Source organism: Anas platyrhynchos, chromosome 5 (genome assembly GCF_047663525.1).
Source record: "Anas platyrhynchos isolate ZD024472 breed Pekin duck chromosome 5, IASCAAS_PekinDuck_T2T, whole genome shotgun sequence".
In the NCBI taxonomy this organism is placed as follows: Eukaryota; Metazoa; Chordata; class Aves; order Anseriformes; family Anatidae; genus Anas; species Anas platyrhynchos.
This window is the reverse complement of record NC_092591.1, coordinates 29,130,425-29,147,644: the sequence shown is the minus strand read 5'-3', so window position 1 is coordinate 29,147,644 and position 17,220 is coordinate 29,130,425. Positions and strand designations below refer to the sequence as shown.

General features: G+C 41.6%; 1 protein-coding gene across 9 annotated transcripts in view; it reads left to right on the top strand.

The window, feature by feature from the left end:
- OSBPL5 (oxysterol binding protein like 5) overlaps positions 1-17,220 on the top strand; it is a 186,461-nt gene that overhangs the window by 150,017 nt on the left and 19,224 nt on the right. For all 9 annotated transcript variants that reach the window (XM_072038546.1, XM_072038541.1, XM_013099808.5 and 6 more), the window contains 3 exons: positions 8,316-8,487; positions 13,530-13,749; positions 16,815-16,999. In XM_072038546.1, coding sequence (XP_071894647.1) covers positions 8,316-8,487; positions 13,530-13,749; positions 16,815-16,999 — 577 coding nt within the window. The remainder of the gene's footprint in view (positions 1-8,315; positions 8,488-13,529; positions 13,750-16,814; positions 17,000-17,220) is intronic.

The window sequence follows — 17,220 nt, the reverse complement described above, 5'->3', positions numbered from 1 at the left end:
TGTTCACAGTGAGGTATACCATCTTGACAGTGAAAGCTGCTTGCAGCTGCCACTACAGTGAAATGGTATAAGCGGTGTGTGTATAGAGCTGTAAAAGCACATTTATTTCTTTTTTACATTTTTGCAGCTTACGGAACAGTACAGCTCATTCGTGTAAAGGCATACAGGATTTTACATGGCTCCAAATATCACCTGTCTTGAGAGGTTGATACAGTAGTCTCTTGGGGTAAAAAAAAGTGCCTCTGAGGTAGAGCTGATCAATTACAGGCATTTCAAACCCTAGTTAGACAGACGGCCTGCAGAGCAGATATATAGAAGAGTTCTACAGGGTTCTTAGACAAGTGAGTAACTTCATTAACTGTCTGACAATCCAGATTTTCTAAATTATTATTTCTTTAGAGATTGATGTAACTTGCCTTTCCATTAACTTAATTAGAAAATGCACAAAGGGAGCAATGTAGACATTGCATGCATTCAAGAAAAATTGCTGTCTGATAATGTCATTTTCTTGTGGCATTTTAACTGTCTTCTAAATGAAAACTTTAATTCCGGGGGAAACCTAATGATTAAATGTTAAAGCCAGCCTGGCAAAGAGACTTGTGGCTGAACTTCTAATCTTTCTTTTATGATGACTGTTATAGAGCAGTTATGTGGAGTAGAGTAGCTTCAGATTTGTTCTAACTACCCTCAGCCATGAAGCTCCCAAGCTAGCTATAGTCCCCAAGAGATCATCAGATGTAAGATTTTTCTGTCTGTGATCTCTCCGACTGGGTCATACATTGTAATGGTGGAAAAGCACAAAAGGGACCATGGCTGGCACATGAGCATTTTCAATATTTAAAGGCCTGTGGGAAGCTTTCTGCCCAGTGAATTATTATGTCAGTGGTATCATAAGAGCTTAAAATAGTGACTTACTGGAACTTATTTTTAAAGCTAAGATATTGGCCAAGATTCCTGGGAAGCAGACGGAGACCAGGCAGGTCAAAGTAGAATCGCTTTTTCATTTACTTTGCTGTTTCTCTACAGTAGGGTTGTATAGTTAGATGGAAAGCTACCGTGATCAGAGGAAGGAGGGACTGAGAAGCCTCTCAGTCAAATATCACAAATCTGTTTGTGGGAAGTAGCTAAGACCTGTGGTTAAGGATGAAGCGGTGTATGTTGTGAACACCACTAGCAATGCCCTAGATCCACCTGCAGAGATTTGGAACAGGCACATTATGGCTTAGTAGATTCTGAGAATTAATCTGAGGAGGTGACCATGACAGCTGACGTGGGAAGCTTTGGGATCTGTCCGTTTGGCTGTGAACTTCACAAAAAATTGTGATGTAACGTTGCACCAGAAATACTAGCATGAAACATGGTGTAACTTTCAGCTGAATTAGAGTATTTGAGTTGACAGCTGAGGTCAGTGAGCTGTGAGAAGTGTCTGTACCTTCTGCAGGAAGGGAAGGATGAGAGTCTGCAGAGAACAGTGAAGAACTCCCAAACTCAAGAGCTGTCCTAGCATGGTTACTGTGCTACACTCCTTTTGTTCACTAGCTGGGCTCCATGGGAGCAGTTTGGGGTTCTTGGCTCCACTGAGCAGTGTAGACATGCTGACAAGTAGCCAAACGCATGGGTGTCACTCTCTGAGATCAGTGACTTGGAAATGGCATGCACATCAGTAGGTAGTGTAAAACATAGGCAGGCAAGGACACAAGGAATAGAAACTGTTGCATTTCAAGAAATCTATATAAAATGCAACAATTTAAGGTTTGTACTCGTAATTAATACAATTTGATTTTAAACCCAGGAGACACTACTGGTATGATTGTAGACTGGTATTTGGTTTACCTGTTGTGAACGGGCATCTTGAGGAGGGTGTGCTTGAGTTTATTTCATTTCTTAGTATGCTGGACACCGTAGAGGGTGCAGTTACGGTCAAGAGAGACAGGAGATGAAGATGAAACAAGCTAAGCTAGCTGACATAAATGGGGCAGGCGGAATCTGTTCCCTTGCAGAATGTTAGCGTGTATTTGTAGTATGTTCACATCTCCTCCATAGATGCAGTGTTGTGTGAATCTACAGTGTCTCTGAGGAGATGTTCTGGCCACATTTATTTTAATGCAGTCTCCCGTATTAATAGTGGAAAATGAGCCACAGAGCATTTGGTGAATTTAACAGTAATTCATGGAGGCCTCCAACTTGCTGGGGAATATTGAGTTACAGCATATGTTAGATGTACGGTTCTGCTATCCAGGCAACTGTATCATGATCAGCAGCTACATGGCCTACTTTTTCTCTCAGCATTTCAGAATCCCTTTTTTCCCCTCTGCTGTACCATCTGTGACAGACTGTTGGTAGGATTTAAGGTCTTGACTTCTGGACAGCCTGCAGAACCACTGCCAAGATACAGTAAATTTCACGTTCACAGACCTCAGCAGCAGTCTGCTTTGTGATGTGTTTTAAAGACATCTGGAAGGTCAAATCAGCCTACAAGCCTCAGCCTGCACAAGCATGGGGTCTCTCTTTTTTAGCAGTTTCAGAAAATAAAATTGCTTTTTCCAAACCAGTGACTGTGTATGTATTTCAGATTTGTGCTGATGAATGGCTTAGAATTAGTAGCTGAAACCTGTCCTGAGCTTCTTGCCCAGACCATTCTGGGGCTGTCCTGAGATCCCCAAACCAATCCTACACCCACTTGTATTTCATAGCACAGCTCTCCACTTTTATCATGGGCACTGCCACCAAAGGGGGGGGCTACCAGGGGAGCTCAAAGCAGCAGATTACCAAGGGTTAAAGGCTTGACAGTGGGATTGTAAATCACACTTATTTAGTTGCTTACGTCCGTCCCGTCCTCCAGGCATGCTTTGGTTAGCCTGGTGTGGACGGAGCTGTGCCTGGCTTGCAGTGTCATTTCTTTAGTTTTTGCTAGGCACTTGGCCCTTCCCCCAGAACAGGTGCTCTGATCTGGGGAGTAAATTACATTACTGAAATAAGGGCCATACACAGAAGCAACAAACCAAGAGGAAGACTGCAATTTGAAATTATCATCACAATGAAATACACCACTGGATCCTGGCAGTGCTGGAAAAAATAGAAGTTGTCTCTTTAGCTTTGTGTCTGCCCTTCATATTCCTTAGACCTTTCACAGCAGTTTACAATCGAGGCATTTGCAAGCTGACTTTGTATAGCTTGCTGCATACATTGCACCTGCAGCTAACTGAGGGATCACATCTCTGCGTTTTGACAGCTCAAGTGTAAAAAATCATACAGGTGGGGCACCCAAGTGGTACCACAAAATAAGAAGCAGTCAGCTGAAAACCGTGACCTTAATGTTCACTGACTAAACCAAATCTGAGTCTTCCTCATTGTTTGTGATTTCTGTGCACTTGAGCAAGAATTCATCGTTTCCAGGTGGCAGTCTACTTCAGGCTGATTTTGAAAAGCATCTATCTTGCAGGTGTGAGGCATGAGGCCAAAAGCTGGATGACTTTAATAATTCAAGAAGAATAATATTCCCTTAGTGATGCCTGTCTGGAGGAATGTATGGTTACTAGGTGTGAGGCTTTTGAAGTCCTAATTGGCAAGAGATTAATCCCAGCTGTTCTGTAACTATAAGAATGAAATGGAGAAAAAGGTTTAGTCCTAGACTGAGATTTCATGTGCCATGATATGAATCCATCTCCAGCATATTCATGTTACTGGTGAGTGCTGAGAGGACATTGGGTGGCTTCTCTGTGATCCGCTGTTGCAAAGATAGTCTTGGCACATCAAATTATGAGTTGTTCTAGGTGAAATGATGGTAACTGTAAGGAATTCCAAAACTGAACAGCTTTATGTTTCCAATAATGTCTGTTGTTGTTTGTTTTGTTTTGTTTCTGTGGGATATTGTTATAATTTAAAATCTGCTTGAAGACTGGGACATACTTAAGTTATTCCTTGAAGAAATTCCTTGAGCCAAGCCTGGTTTAGTAGCATAAGCAACCTTTAGTTGTTTGGATTTTTATTTTTTTTCCCAAGGTGGAGAAGGTGGAGAAGTGTTTTTTGTCACTTGCTTTTAGTAGTTTCTTTTGTCCAGAAAAAAAAAAAAAAAAAGTCAGTGCAAGTGCATGCTTGCTCCTATTCAGCCTTGCAGCCTCCTGGTTTCTGCATGGGGCCAGCAGTACCCTGCAGATGCAGGAAGCATCCTGCAAGGAGCAGCAGTGATTCCTGTCTGCACAGCTATACCACAGGAACCATCTCAAAGGACTGCAGGGTGCTTTTCCAGTCTGCTGAGCCAAAAGGCCTGGCAAGAGCATACAGAAGGTTTTAGAACATATGTGGGATGTATGTTAGGCTTTGTTTTTGAGAAGTCAAGGTAACACATGTCCTTTATTAGTTTTTTGTTTTGTTTTGTTTTTTCCAAAACCTTTCAAGAAGGAAGGAACTTTGGAACCCAGCTGTGTTTAGGAGATTTTCCAAAGCGTTTCTTTCTTGAAATTGTCACTGATGACAGTCATCATTTTACTATAAACATCAGAGAAAAAAAGTTAAAGGCCTACTCAGGGGAGACACCTCTGTTTTATCTTTTTTTTTTTTTTTTTTTCAGTGAGCACAGCTAAGTGATGTGCAGGTGTGTTTCTCTGACATCCCACTTTCTCAGGACATCTGCCATATGCCAAGTGCATCATTATGTGCATTTTGGTCATCATTAGCTGAAGTGATGTAGGGGAAGGGATATTCAAACCAATGGTCTGTGCAAGGCGAGAGAGGCTGCTCCAGAAGAGAGCAGGAACCCAAGCCAGTGCCAGTGCTCTGGTAGGACAGCTGCTTATGGCACTTCAGGAACAGCTGTGTCCAAGAGTCTCACTCATTCCCCATCGTTCCCCATCCAGACTAGAGTGGCTGGGCGGACAAAGTGCTAAATACAAAGAAAGGGTCAAGCTCAGTGGTTATGTTTGAAGGGGAATACTGTTTGTAACTCCTAGGCAAAAGGAGGTAATGCAAGTGTTAAGGCGACATAATCTTTGCAGAAATTGTTCAAAAGTGTCATTGTAGTGGATAGAGTAATGTATCATTTGATATAAAACATGCTTAAAAGCCAGTGGGGAGATTCTGCCGTAGGCTGCCAGTATGCTCTTGGGTTTTCCTTCAGAATTTAAATATATGCTTGTTTGAAGCCGTAGTCTATAGAAGATTACAGCTGATAATTGATCACAGTGTTTTACATTACAGTTTTTAAAACCTCTAATGTTCTAAAAGACTACCACTGTAATTCCTTTGCAGCTCTAATTTGCTTCCTTTATATGCATCGTATCAGGCTGCCATTCATCTCTGAAGGAACCCACATTTTGCATCCTTCTCTGATCTAATTATCTTGCATACAAAAAATGACTCGAGTCAACCACTCAGAATTAGAAAATGTAAGAATTAAGGTATGCATGAAGCCTTCCTGCAGACTGCCATGACTATGGATGACAGCCTTTAATTATGTGACCACATACTTTTTTCTCCTTCTGCAATTCCTGAGGGAGTAAACTCGTCATGTAAGCAATTAAGTAATCCAAGTGCTAGAATTTTCATATAATTTTCACAATAAAGATGAATATTACTCAATAGTAAAACCACTCAAATGTAAAAACATTTCATGTAGGCCTGTAGCAATGAAACGGGTTTATCTCGTGCACAATCCCTGAAATTTACAGGGTATCATTTTACAGTGTTATGCTGCAATTAACACCCTGTTGACTTGCAGAGAGCATAACCTTTTTATTTTCAGAGGAAATCCTATATTTTATGTCTGTTTTTTTGTGGCATGTATTTGTTCGGACTCACAGCACCACCTGATGGCTGAAGGTCTGTTTCTTAGATTGGGCATCCCTTGAATTCACTTTCTGGAAGAAGTGAATACATGAGCAAACTGATGCCATTTCTGATGTTCTGCAGGGCAGATGTAATGCTGAGTGCTAGTGCACAGCAGGTTTCTATAGTGCCAGCTTTGTGTCTCTGCCTTAAAATATTAAAATAAATGTTAATATTATTTTTTAATTTAAGCTCCTTTAATTAGTTTTCCAAAATGATTCCAGTTACTCATAACCGCTTCCTGGGATTCATATAAAGAGATATAAAACCTAAACATGGGATGTAGCAATTGCTTCTGGCAGTGTGGTGGACACTGAGGCCTTGGCCAAGCCCATAAGCACACATTGGTACCAGCAGATACCCCTGGCAGTGCCGGTGTGGGGGCAGAAGAGGTGTTGGTGGGATCAGTTGCTGACCTGCTGTGCCTCTGGCCCCGGGGAGAGGGAGCTGCAGGGGCACAGGATGGAAAATGACTGGGTCCTGGCCTGAGGGAGACTTGGGGGTGACCCTTGTCACCCTTGTTAGAAAGCGTAAATGTAGGCAGCGCATTGTCATGGCCATTGAAAGAGAACATCTTGTGTGCAGTGCCGTAGAGAGCTGAGGATCTGACCTCCGTTACTGTTCCAAAGTGCTTGTGCTGCTGCAAATCAAGCTACCTATCACAGCACCTACTTCTACAAGCCCATTGAATATAAAAGTATCTTGACATTTGCAGTCTTTCCAAATGTCAAATGGTGCAGTCCTCACTATCCATGCACAGGAAAGGAGAAGAAAAGAAAAACAAGGAGAGAGGAAAGTCAAAGAAGATGAGCGCTAGTAGTGTCCTCCCTTGTATGGAATAGCCTGAAATAGGTTTTCATCTTGATAGGGTGGTGGGAGCAGGGATATGCTGGGGAGAGTGGATTTGTGCTCAGCGCAGCCGTTAACTCTAATGGGTTAGCCATGCAAATCCTCCACATGGTGAGAAGGGAATAAATCTCTGCATGTAGAGCCTTAATGCAAGAATCTCCGTTAAATACAAAATAGTGTGAAATCAATTCCAACAGCCTTCAGCCTTCCTAATCTTTTATTAACCATTATGTGTGGCATTATTATTAAACCATAAGCTGATGCAGAAGGAATTTATGGGTTGAAATTGGAATAAATGGCTGATCTCTGTGGTGTTTATGGCTCACTGTCAAAGTGGAATTCTGCAACTTCTGTTGTTTTTTCTCTCTCTTACTGGTTGCAGCTTTGTACCAAAGTAAGCACTGAAAGCTACTCAAATTTATAAACATGTTTTTTATGTGCATATGATCTAGATTTTCTTAAACTCTCATTGATCTTCTTACAGAGACAGAGTTTGGTCATATCGAAGTCAATGGGAGTGCTGCCCAAGAGAACAGTTACATCTCAGTGAGGTTTACAAATAGCTTAATGCTAGGAGTGTGATAGAACCGAATGTAATGGCAGCATTTCCCAAATGGGACCTAGGAGTGGATGTGGTCCAGGAGGAACCTGTTTGTAGCACATGCCATTGACTGAAAATCCCTTTGTTTTCTTCCCTGCCTCTAAAGCACACTTATAATTATTGCAAAATGTATTCTGAGGAGTGTAACGAAGAGCTCTGTTTTACATGCTAGAAATTAGAGGATAACTTCCTTGATACCTCAGTTCTTGAATGTTCAGCCAATTTGCAGGTGTCCTGGCCTCATTACAGACTCTGAACTACAAAAGTTCTCAGCTGCTTCCAAGAATACAGAGGCTCCAGCATTGTGATGGTTAGCCTTTAATGCTACCACACAGCTTTGTGGAGGTGCATGGATCATATTAAGAGGAGCCAAGGCTCTTTTCCCGTGCATTTCATTTGCTGCCTGCCCGTGGGTCCTGTGCAGACCTTAAGATTATCCAGTGAGGCTGTGCATGGGAACCGTGGTTCCTCTCCATTTTGTGCCATGCTTATAGTTTGTTGTATTTGCGAAGTAGGCCCTTCAGGTACAGATTTTTTAGGGCAAGTTAAGAAAAACTTGTGCTCCACCCTGATTACCTGAGGGACTTGGGGTAGGGAATGGAGAAAAGGAAAAGTAATACAGAGAGAGCAGGGAAAATAAACAGCCTGCCAAGCAATTCCCTCTACTCTTAATCATTCTGGCAGTATTGATCTTCCTGGCTCTTGTTTGGACTGATTCTGTTGGAACACTACACCCCACATGCAACCTGCAAGCCAGCTTCTAGTTCAGCGATCCCATACCAGCAAGAGGAAGGGGGAGTTGGGGTGAGCTCCCTCCTGAGTTCCCCATGCAGATGTATCACTTGTGCAGCCACTAAAATAAACTATTTCTGGCAAAATAATCAAGGGGTTAATGTATATGAAAAATGAAACATAAGTAATTGTACACAGTGACTTCCTGAGTTATAAAGGTGTTGCTTGCAGGTAATAAGCTTCTGAGAAGCAATGCATGAGTTGTCTTATTTCCTCTCCTGTCCTTAAATAATGCCCCTTGTTTTCACAGGCCGATGCTGGCTGGATGCTCTGGAACTTGCCCTGCGTTGCTCCAGCCTCTTCCGGCTCAGTGCCTCCAAGCAGGGAAAGGATGGAGAAATGAACTGCTCGAGTGATTCAGCGCATGCGGGGCTCAACAACCTCTTGCACTCAAGCCCTCTCTCGGACCAGGAGTTCTTCCAGTAAGATGCGGCTCGCACTTCTTACAGCAAGAGAGGGAGGTGTTGCATGGCTTTACTTAGGCATCCTTTAATTTTAGGGTAATCTAACCAGAGTCCATAAAGGAGATCCATTTAAAAACTAGCCCATATGTTGTTCTGCTGCATCCATTACTAACCTATGGTTTTGGAGAATATGGAATCTATTGTCAGCTAGTGCTTGGGCACGCACACTGGAAGGAACCTCAGCTGTGTTCATGCACACAATAAATATTTTTTTCTATTCCCTTCCTGAACCAAAACGCTCTCTGAAGATGCTGGCGTGAATAATGGATTGCTTGAGTAAAGACTGCAGAGTCTAGCCACTGGAGTAGACCTGTGAATAGGCAGACACGATCACTTACAGTGTCTGTCTATCGGCTAGCACATATGGCTAGGGGTCTGATCTGTTTTTTAATGTGTTCTCTTTGCTAATAACACTGTGTCATAGTCAGCAGAGTGCACACACTGCTTCCTTAGTTTTATAATTACTTTCTCTCTACAGGGGTTTTGAGTGGTTTCCAATTTCCTCTTTGATGCATCAGATAATTTTTTACATAAGGGAAAAAAGTCCCCATAGCCTTCTTTCTCTTCATATTCCTAATAATACTGCAGCATTTTGGAACTACTCACATCAAAGATCTATAAGCATAAAAAATAAACAGGCTTTATTTGTGGCTTATAGCTAAATAGGCAACCTCAAAAATCCCTCCAATATAGACACTTGGCCCTTGGAGTGAGATCTGGAAGAAGTCGTGTCTGCTTCTAGTTCTGTTGATAGGAATGTGACTTTTAGGGCTCACGGCAATGCACCATTGGTCAGACAGTTTTTAGAGTAGCAGTTCTTGCAGTCTGCATGGATGATGCCTAGCACAGTGGGACCTCATGTTTGAGTGGTTTTGTTTGGCTCTCTTACAAATTTAACAATAGGGATCTGAGTCCCCTGCAGAGTGAGGATGTATCTCTGGTCCCCTGGGACCAAAGTTGGATGGCAGCAACTTTGGTCTGCCTTTTGCTCTGAAAAGCTCTGCTATTCCCAGTGTGCATTCTCCAGTCCTGCTGTTTGTTTGGATTTTAGCTAGAATTTGAAGAACTTTACTGAAGAGAAGGAAATCTGATGTGTTACTAGGTTGTGTGTATTGCTCTAGTACTTGAGCAAATTCTTCTGTTGTTCTTGGGCTTATTCTGTAATGCTTTACTTCCTTTCTTCCAAAGAGAGTCTCTAAAGACTGGGTTTACTGTGACAATGAATCTGGGAATGCAGTGGACTTGTTCTTCAGCTAATGGATGTGTGTATAGAAATCTAATACTAAAATGGAGCCTGCGGCACTGAGAACATTCAGGCAGACCCATGGCTACTGAAAATGGACAGTGAAGACAGATTTTAAAATGTATTTAAAGTATTTCTTCTGTAACATGATACATAAATGACACTTAAATGATGTCTCTGCTTCACTGCTTAGTTGTTCAGCATTAAATGGCCTTTTGAATGGGGCTCAGTTATAGTACATGTGGCAGAGTTTTCAGCAGGGCAGAGGACCCACAATTGGAACCAGGTTTTTCTGACAAGCTCGGAGTTCTGCTGAATCTGGTTCAAACTGGGGGTTCAGCATCAGGACAATTCACTCTCCTTTCTGAGTTCTACCACAGGTTTTAATGTGTACCCAGACTTTCCCCAGTGTTTACAACCCAGGGGACTTTGATGGTTGTGGAAGAGGGGAATGACTTTCTGTTGTCCCTGGAGGCATAAAGCACATTTAAACAAGGGAGAATATAAAACCAAAACTGTGTAAGTGCTGAGCAAAGGGTTTTTGGTTTGTCACTGACAGTGGCTTCCTCACAGGGATTCAATCATTCTAATTAAATGCCTTCCCTACAGGGAGTCATACCAATTAAATTGGCACGCTGTTGTTAGGGGGCCAGTTAATTACATTTAACTCTATCTTCAAATTAGCCAAACTACTCTGTCAAGAAAAGAAGAAGAGAAAAGAAAAGGAGATGATGGATATTACAGGGAGAACAAAACCCAAGGGAATTGGCAAAGGCGAATCTTCCCTTGAGCCAAAGTTGCATTTGTCTGCTGGCTGCTTTGCTCTCTTCCTGCTGGGAGAGAAGTCAAGATTATACACTGATTTTGAAATCTATGTCTTTAGTAGCATATAAAAATTGAGAGGGAGAGAACTGTGCAAGTGTGCTTCTGAATCAAAAGCTAAAGTACTCTTCAAATCTGTGATTTTTAGACAAGTGGGCTTTAGGGCACTAGGCACTCCTCATATGAAGCTTTATTTCTTTTTGCTTCCATGTCCGGCAACCCCAGGAATCTGGCTTGCTTCCTTGTTTGACAAGAGCCAAAGTTTTTTGGTTTTCTTTGCCCTTTGTAGAAGAACAGTATCAAACCCAAAGAAGTTATGGTCACTGACATTTCCAGGAACTCCCTAGAGAGTAAAGCACTGGTACAAGACAGATCTGATATGCTGAAACAGTAAGTTAGCCATGAAAAGTTGCAACTTACTCACGTTCAGGAGTAAAATGGAAATCTGCTGTTGACATTTAGTCATTCCCTTCCTAGCTTTTCAAGCCTGGTCCAAATCCCATTGGAAGCCTCTGGGAAGTCTTTACATTGGTTTTAGTTCAAGCTCATGGATTGTTTTTTCTTTTTAGCATATTCTACATATTTACTGATGATTCTGTTTGGAGGAATGAAAGAGACAGGCTCTACTTCAACATCTCAAATTGTTACTCAGAATAAGGAGCATTTGTTTTCTTTTTGGTCCCCCAGATCAGCTCCTCTGCTCTGGATCTATTAAGTCTTGCTTTGTGGCTGGTGGGTAATCATGCACAGTCGAGTGGGATTTCCAATCAGTTTACTTCCCCTTTGGAGTAAATTTAGAGTAAAAATGATTAAGACCACCAATAGCACCAATGAAACTTCAAATATCTTGCAAGTGTGAGGCAGGTGAAACTGTAAAACTCCTGTTCTTCTTACAAATGTGAAACGGAAACACACTATTTCTCAGCCATGAACTGTAAGTCTTAGAATTAACTTTTCTTTGAAGTGTGTATAACCCATAGAGAAAAGCCTTCATTAGGTGAGAAAGCATAGCAGCCACGTACAAACACTCACATATTTAGCTGGTCATTGAAAACTGAAGAAATAAATTGTATCTTTGAACAGTCAGCCCTACCATCCAGGAAGTATCTGTGCTGAGGAGTCATGGGATAATTGCTCTTGACAGCTCTCTTCTCACCTTTTTTCTCCTTTATTGCCTTAAACTCATGTATATACTATCCTGTAGGCTTCCAGTGTATGTGGTTATCAATCTTTACACTTGGTGGTCTCTATTTAAAACAAAGAAATGAGATCCTTGCACTAGAACAATGTAGATGTGTAATATCTAATAGCAAGTTATTAGGACTGGAGTGTATGTGTCATTGACTTCAATTTATGACTGTAGGTTTGTTTTACAGTGAAGCTGAAAACTGAAATCCCTGTAGCTTATATATATACACATCCACACACAGAGACATATATGCATACATACATATATATGCAAATGGAGTTAAAAGAAAGATTTTGTAAAGGCACAAAAAGCTATAGATGACACTTTCAAAAGAGCTCAGCCTGCTGGGCTTCTCTGGAAACTGAGCTGTGATTACCACAATGTGGCTTGCTTCACGTGGTAAAAATCAGGAGCTTATTTAAGTGCATAGTTGGAAGTTGAGATCTTCTGAAAAGCTGATGACAGTTCTCTGTTCTGACTCCTTTCTGGTTTGATTTTTTTAAAGTCTGGCTCTAACTACTAATGCCTATTTGTCTTAAAACTAAGAAACAAAAGCCAGCGAGCAGGCAATGAGGGATGGGAACTTCCAGCATTAATCTATAACTAAAATGGAATGTGCGCAGAATGACCTGAGAAAAGCTCTGACATGGAGAAATATAAAGCTTGACAAAGCGCTCTCATGCACTGAAAAGAGAAAACTTGCTTTGAGAGGGAGGTGGACTACACCAACAAAACTCTTCCAGATCCAGGGCCCAGTTAGATTGTCTAAACTCCTTGTAAATGCTGGAAATCTTTTTTTACTGTCCCAGCCAGGAGCAACTAAGCATGAGGACTTGGGTAAGAAATTTTCAGAGAAAGATGTGAGCAGCAACTGAGAGCTGTACTAAGCTGTGAAAGAGGTGACGTGTGCAAAGACGTGTATGAATAGGGAAAGCTGAATCCCATACTAAATTCCCCTTGAAGAATCATATTTGCTACCTGTTGTACAACCTCCATTTGCTTTTTCAAATGAAGATGCTACCAGCTACTTGAGAGAAAATTTTTGTCTTTCTCCTGATTCTGTAAAGCCTGGATTGCTGAATATGCAATTTACTACTACTTCCATGCTTTTTTATGCTGCTATAGTTTGGGTGTTCTTGTTTTGTGTCATCCCGTCCGTGCTTTGAACTGAGTTCTTACATTATTTGGGGACAATACATTCCCCAGGTTAGTTTGTGTGTCTGTATTTCTGTGAAAATCCTTGCTTCTATTGTTTAAATTTTCCTTTTCTAATGTAGGGCTGACTTAGGACCTCCATCTGTTTAAAAAAAAAAAAAAAGTAGCAGTAATACTGAAAAGAGAATGTATTCCATAACTTCATATTTTTCCCAAATTCTACATTCCTGTGATGTGTTGTTGTAAAGGGAAAAATCTCTCCTGATCACACTTCCGTAATCGCAGTGTACAGTTGTTAGTGGGTGCTCTGTATCCCTTTGGTGTGTGGGCTTCCATCTGGAAATTCTGTGTGAGTAAGTGGAGCTTGATGGCAGATTTTGCAAAGTGACGTTCGGAGGGGAGAATTTTGGTTGAAAATATCTCACTGTTTCTGTGATGAAAACCCTGCTATTCAGGAAATCAATGCCTTGGGCTCTCCTGGGCTGCAAACCCTATTTTGAGTCCTTGGGGTGCTTTTACCTTATCCAAAAGGCCTGAAGTAATCTATCTCTGTAAATCAAATTGAAGTGAGCAATGAACTGTGTGTTTCAGTTTGAATGAATCAGCCCTGGAGAACCACCACCACTTGGAAAACGATGCTTTTTCGGACAAGTCTGAGAGAGACAACGTGGAAGAGTCAGAGAATGAAACTCATGAGAACAGCCGGAAGACAAATGAAAGCGAAAGTGATCAGTCAGAAATCCATGGAGAGGTTTCTCCAGGAAGGAAAGGGACGACTTATGTTGAACAGATCTATGAGGAATTTGGGGAGGTAATGGGGAAACAAACAAACAAAAAAAAAACAACAAACACATAAAAACATGTTAATCATTGCCTGTTCCTGTTGAAATGTCTCTGTTCATAGTATTTGTCATCCAGTCTTTTAGATGTATGGCAGCTAAGAATCAGCTTTGTGGGTTCCAGTGTTTTACAGATAGAGCAATGTACAGCTTTCTGCTAAATTATGTTGAATTATCATGTGCTCTAATAATTATGCATTATGAACAGCAGCTCTGCTACTTTGCTTTGGCATGTGTCCAGCATCAGCGATTGCTTTAACCAGTTATTGCAGTGAAGAGCCTCATAGCATTGGCACAGGGCTTTGTGGAGCCAGCAGGAGGGGGAATTATTATTCTGGGCATGTGTCCTGGTCAATTAAGATGCTCAGTCCTTGCATGATACAAAATATGATCCTTTCCTTTTTTCATTATGCATGGAACATCCTTTCTGTGTGTCCTAATGGTGCCACTTGATTCCTTAAGGACCATTTCTTGTAGAAAAGCTATGTCACTTAACAGCAGAAGGGTGCGTTTCTGTTCCGTATAAGAGCCGTTGTTAGCTGGATGTCGCTGTGACATCTCTGAATAAGGCAGCTGTAGAGCAACTGGGGCACCCACTGTTGGGTGAGAGTCAGTCTGGGTAAGCAGCAGAGAAGCACTGTACTCTTGCACCGGGAGGGCTTGGAGCACTCCCTTGCCTATTTGAAAGAGGAAGCTGAAGTCTTGTTGATGCTTCAAAGAAAATCACTTTGCTGGAAAGATGTTTCTTAACTGCATGTGTTTGCTGGGATTTCAGATGTCAGGGTGAGGTGCAAGCCCCTGCTGTAAAAATTGTGCTTAGAAAAAGAACTGTTGTCTACAGGCATCCAAAGATGTTTTTAAAAAAATTCCTTTTGTACATCTCTTCCCTTCAAATCCCACCCAGACACATAGCAAATGGTGACTGGGTTCAAAGAGGGAACTTTGAATACAGTGGAGGAACCAAACAATGTTTGGCAACACCAAAACAAAGGCAAGCCTAATTTCTCTCAGCTCGTTATTCTGAAATGAGCTTTTGCCAATTGAAAACTTGTCCTAGAAGGAGTAGTAGAGCAGATAGATACTTTGGTGTTCAGTCAAACCTAAAAGGCAGCAGTGGTGTCTGTGTGAATGAAAGAAGACTCTACAGTTTTCCATAAAAATAAAAACAAAAGGGGAGGACTACATTCCACAGTAGAGAGTGATACTGGATAATGTAAAATAAAGCTAGGGTGTTTGTTCAGGCGGGGTAACTCCAGTGAGCTTTCAAAAGGAGTTCCCATGCAGCCTTGACCATTAGGGGTTTTACTAGATTTCTGTTGTTGGCTGCAAAGTGGGACTGTTGTCTCCTGAGACATATGGATGAGACTGGCTGTTAATTCTTATTCCAATGGTAACAGTAACATAAAGAAAAGTAAACTGTAGGCAGTGATGTAGTTTGCTATAAGCAGTGGGCTCAGATGGATCAAGGTAAATGCATGTCAATTAATAACATTAACTAGCTTCTTAAACTGAAATTGCCTCTGTCCCTCTGTATACAGTTCAGATTTGCAGATCACAGATGCAAACCATCACTGTTAAATTTGCAGCATGGCTTTGAAAGCACATTTCAAATGTATGCACATATGTATATGCATCTGTATGCATTAAAAAGGCATGTGCTTGTGCATCTGCGTGCCTTGCCCTGTTTGCAGTAGGAACATGCAGGCAGAGACAGGTGTCAGAACGACTTTAATACTGCAAAAGTTAGCCTAGAATGTAAAAAAGACACCTTCTTAGTAGGTAGACTGGTAACAAAAGCAACAAAACTTATTTTAAATTTATTTTAGTTATAGCTAGCTTAAAAAAGGAGTATTGAGGATGAGGTATTTGATGGGAATGCAAACAGAAATAACCTGAAATTACTCTCACACCCCTGCCTGTCCTTTTTCATCCCTCTTCATCCATCCCTTCTGCAGTTACGCACTCTGAGTAACACCTTGTACAGCAATTTCAACATGGCATTAATTTATCTTGCCAGTACATGCACGCTTGAAACCTAGATAAATAATGAAAGCTCTGGCAGAGCCATACATATTCTAACCTCTAGAGGACGCTGTGGTATTACGTCCTTAAAATGATTTCCACTTCTTGGAGATCAGAGCTGTGTATTGCATCAGACTGTCACAAGAACGGTACAGGGAAAAGCAATGAAATGAAAAGAGCCGTGTTGTTCCTCAGTCTGAAATTCTCCCCAGCCTACAGGCCTACTCACAAGTTGTGAATGACGAGTAAAAGGGGCGATTAGGAGCCAAAAAGGTGCTGAGGATGCTCAGGTGGTGAAAATGAGTGTTTAGTGATATATACCATCTGCAAAACCTGTTGGGGTATGCTACATGTCCTCTCCTGAACCAGAATGTATTCCAGAAATGCTACTGAATGGAACTGTGCCCTTCTGATAGAAATCTCTTGCCTAAAAACAATAGGAAGCCTAATTATAAGTATTCTCTTTCACTGTTAAATTCTGATGCCTAGGATGAGTGTTAGACAAAAGTCTAGACAACCAACATCTGCATTAAAACAACATTCATGTTTCAAAATTTCATTTTCTTTCTCCATTGCATTGAAAAGCCCTATTCCACCATATTATACCTCATGTATTTCCATTGAACACGGAGGAGCTACACAGTTACAGATGAAACCACAATAAATTGCCTGGCTTTTTTTGTGTGTTTTTTTTTGTTTGTTTGTTTGTTTTTTGTTTTTTTTTTTTACATAGTTGGTTGTTTTTTTAGTGTTACTGTGCTTCTGCTGCAAAGGGCGCTACATAGCACTGGGGGAGCTGTAGTCTGTGCACACAACCTGGCAATGGGCCCTTTGCAGTGCCTTACCTATCAGCTTGTCCTGTTTTGAACTTGAAGGACTGCTTCAGTTCTTTGTTGATTACTCATTTATCTCCTATTTTTTTCTGTGGGTGTACTAGTAAATCTTACAGTCTCTCACTTGCTGAGGATGGGCCTGAGAGGAGTTTCTTGTATGCTTCTTGTATTTCCGGTTGTAGACAGGTGAATCGTCTCAAACAGAAACCGTCTCCGAGGAGAACAAGAGCCTGATGTGGATCCTGTTGAAGCAGCTGCGACCCGGCATGGACCTGTCACGGGTGGTGCTGCCCACCTTCATCCTGGAACCACGCTCATTCCTGAACAAGCTCTCTGATTACTACTACCATGCTGACCTGCTCTCCCAGTAAGCAGCACACAGAGCATGCCTGGCATGGGCACGTCTCTTGTCAGTGTGAAAAAGTGTTAAAGCGTGAGCCTGGTGCTGGCTGAGGCATGCTCAAAAGGCTCCCAAATAGCACTCAGGTCACTGGGATTCAGTGTAAATCAATCTAGGCTCCAGCTGCAGGGACCTTTTCAAGATGCACTGCTGCTCCTGAAGGGCAAGGAAACAGGGAAAACAGTTAA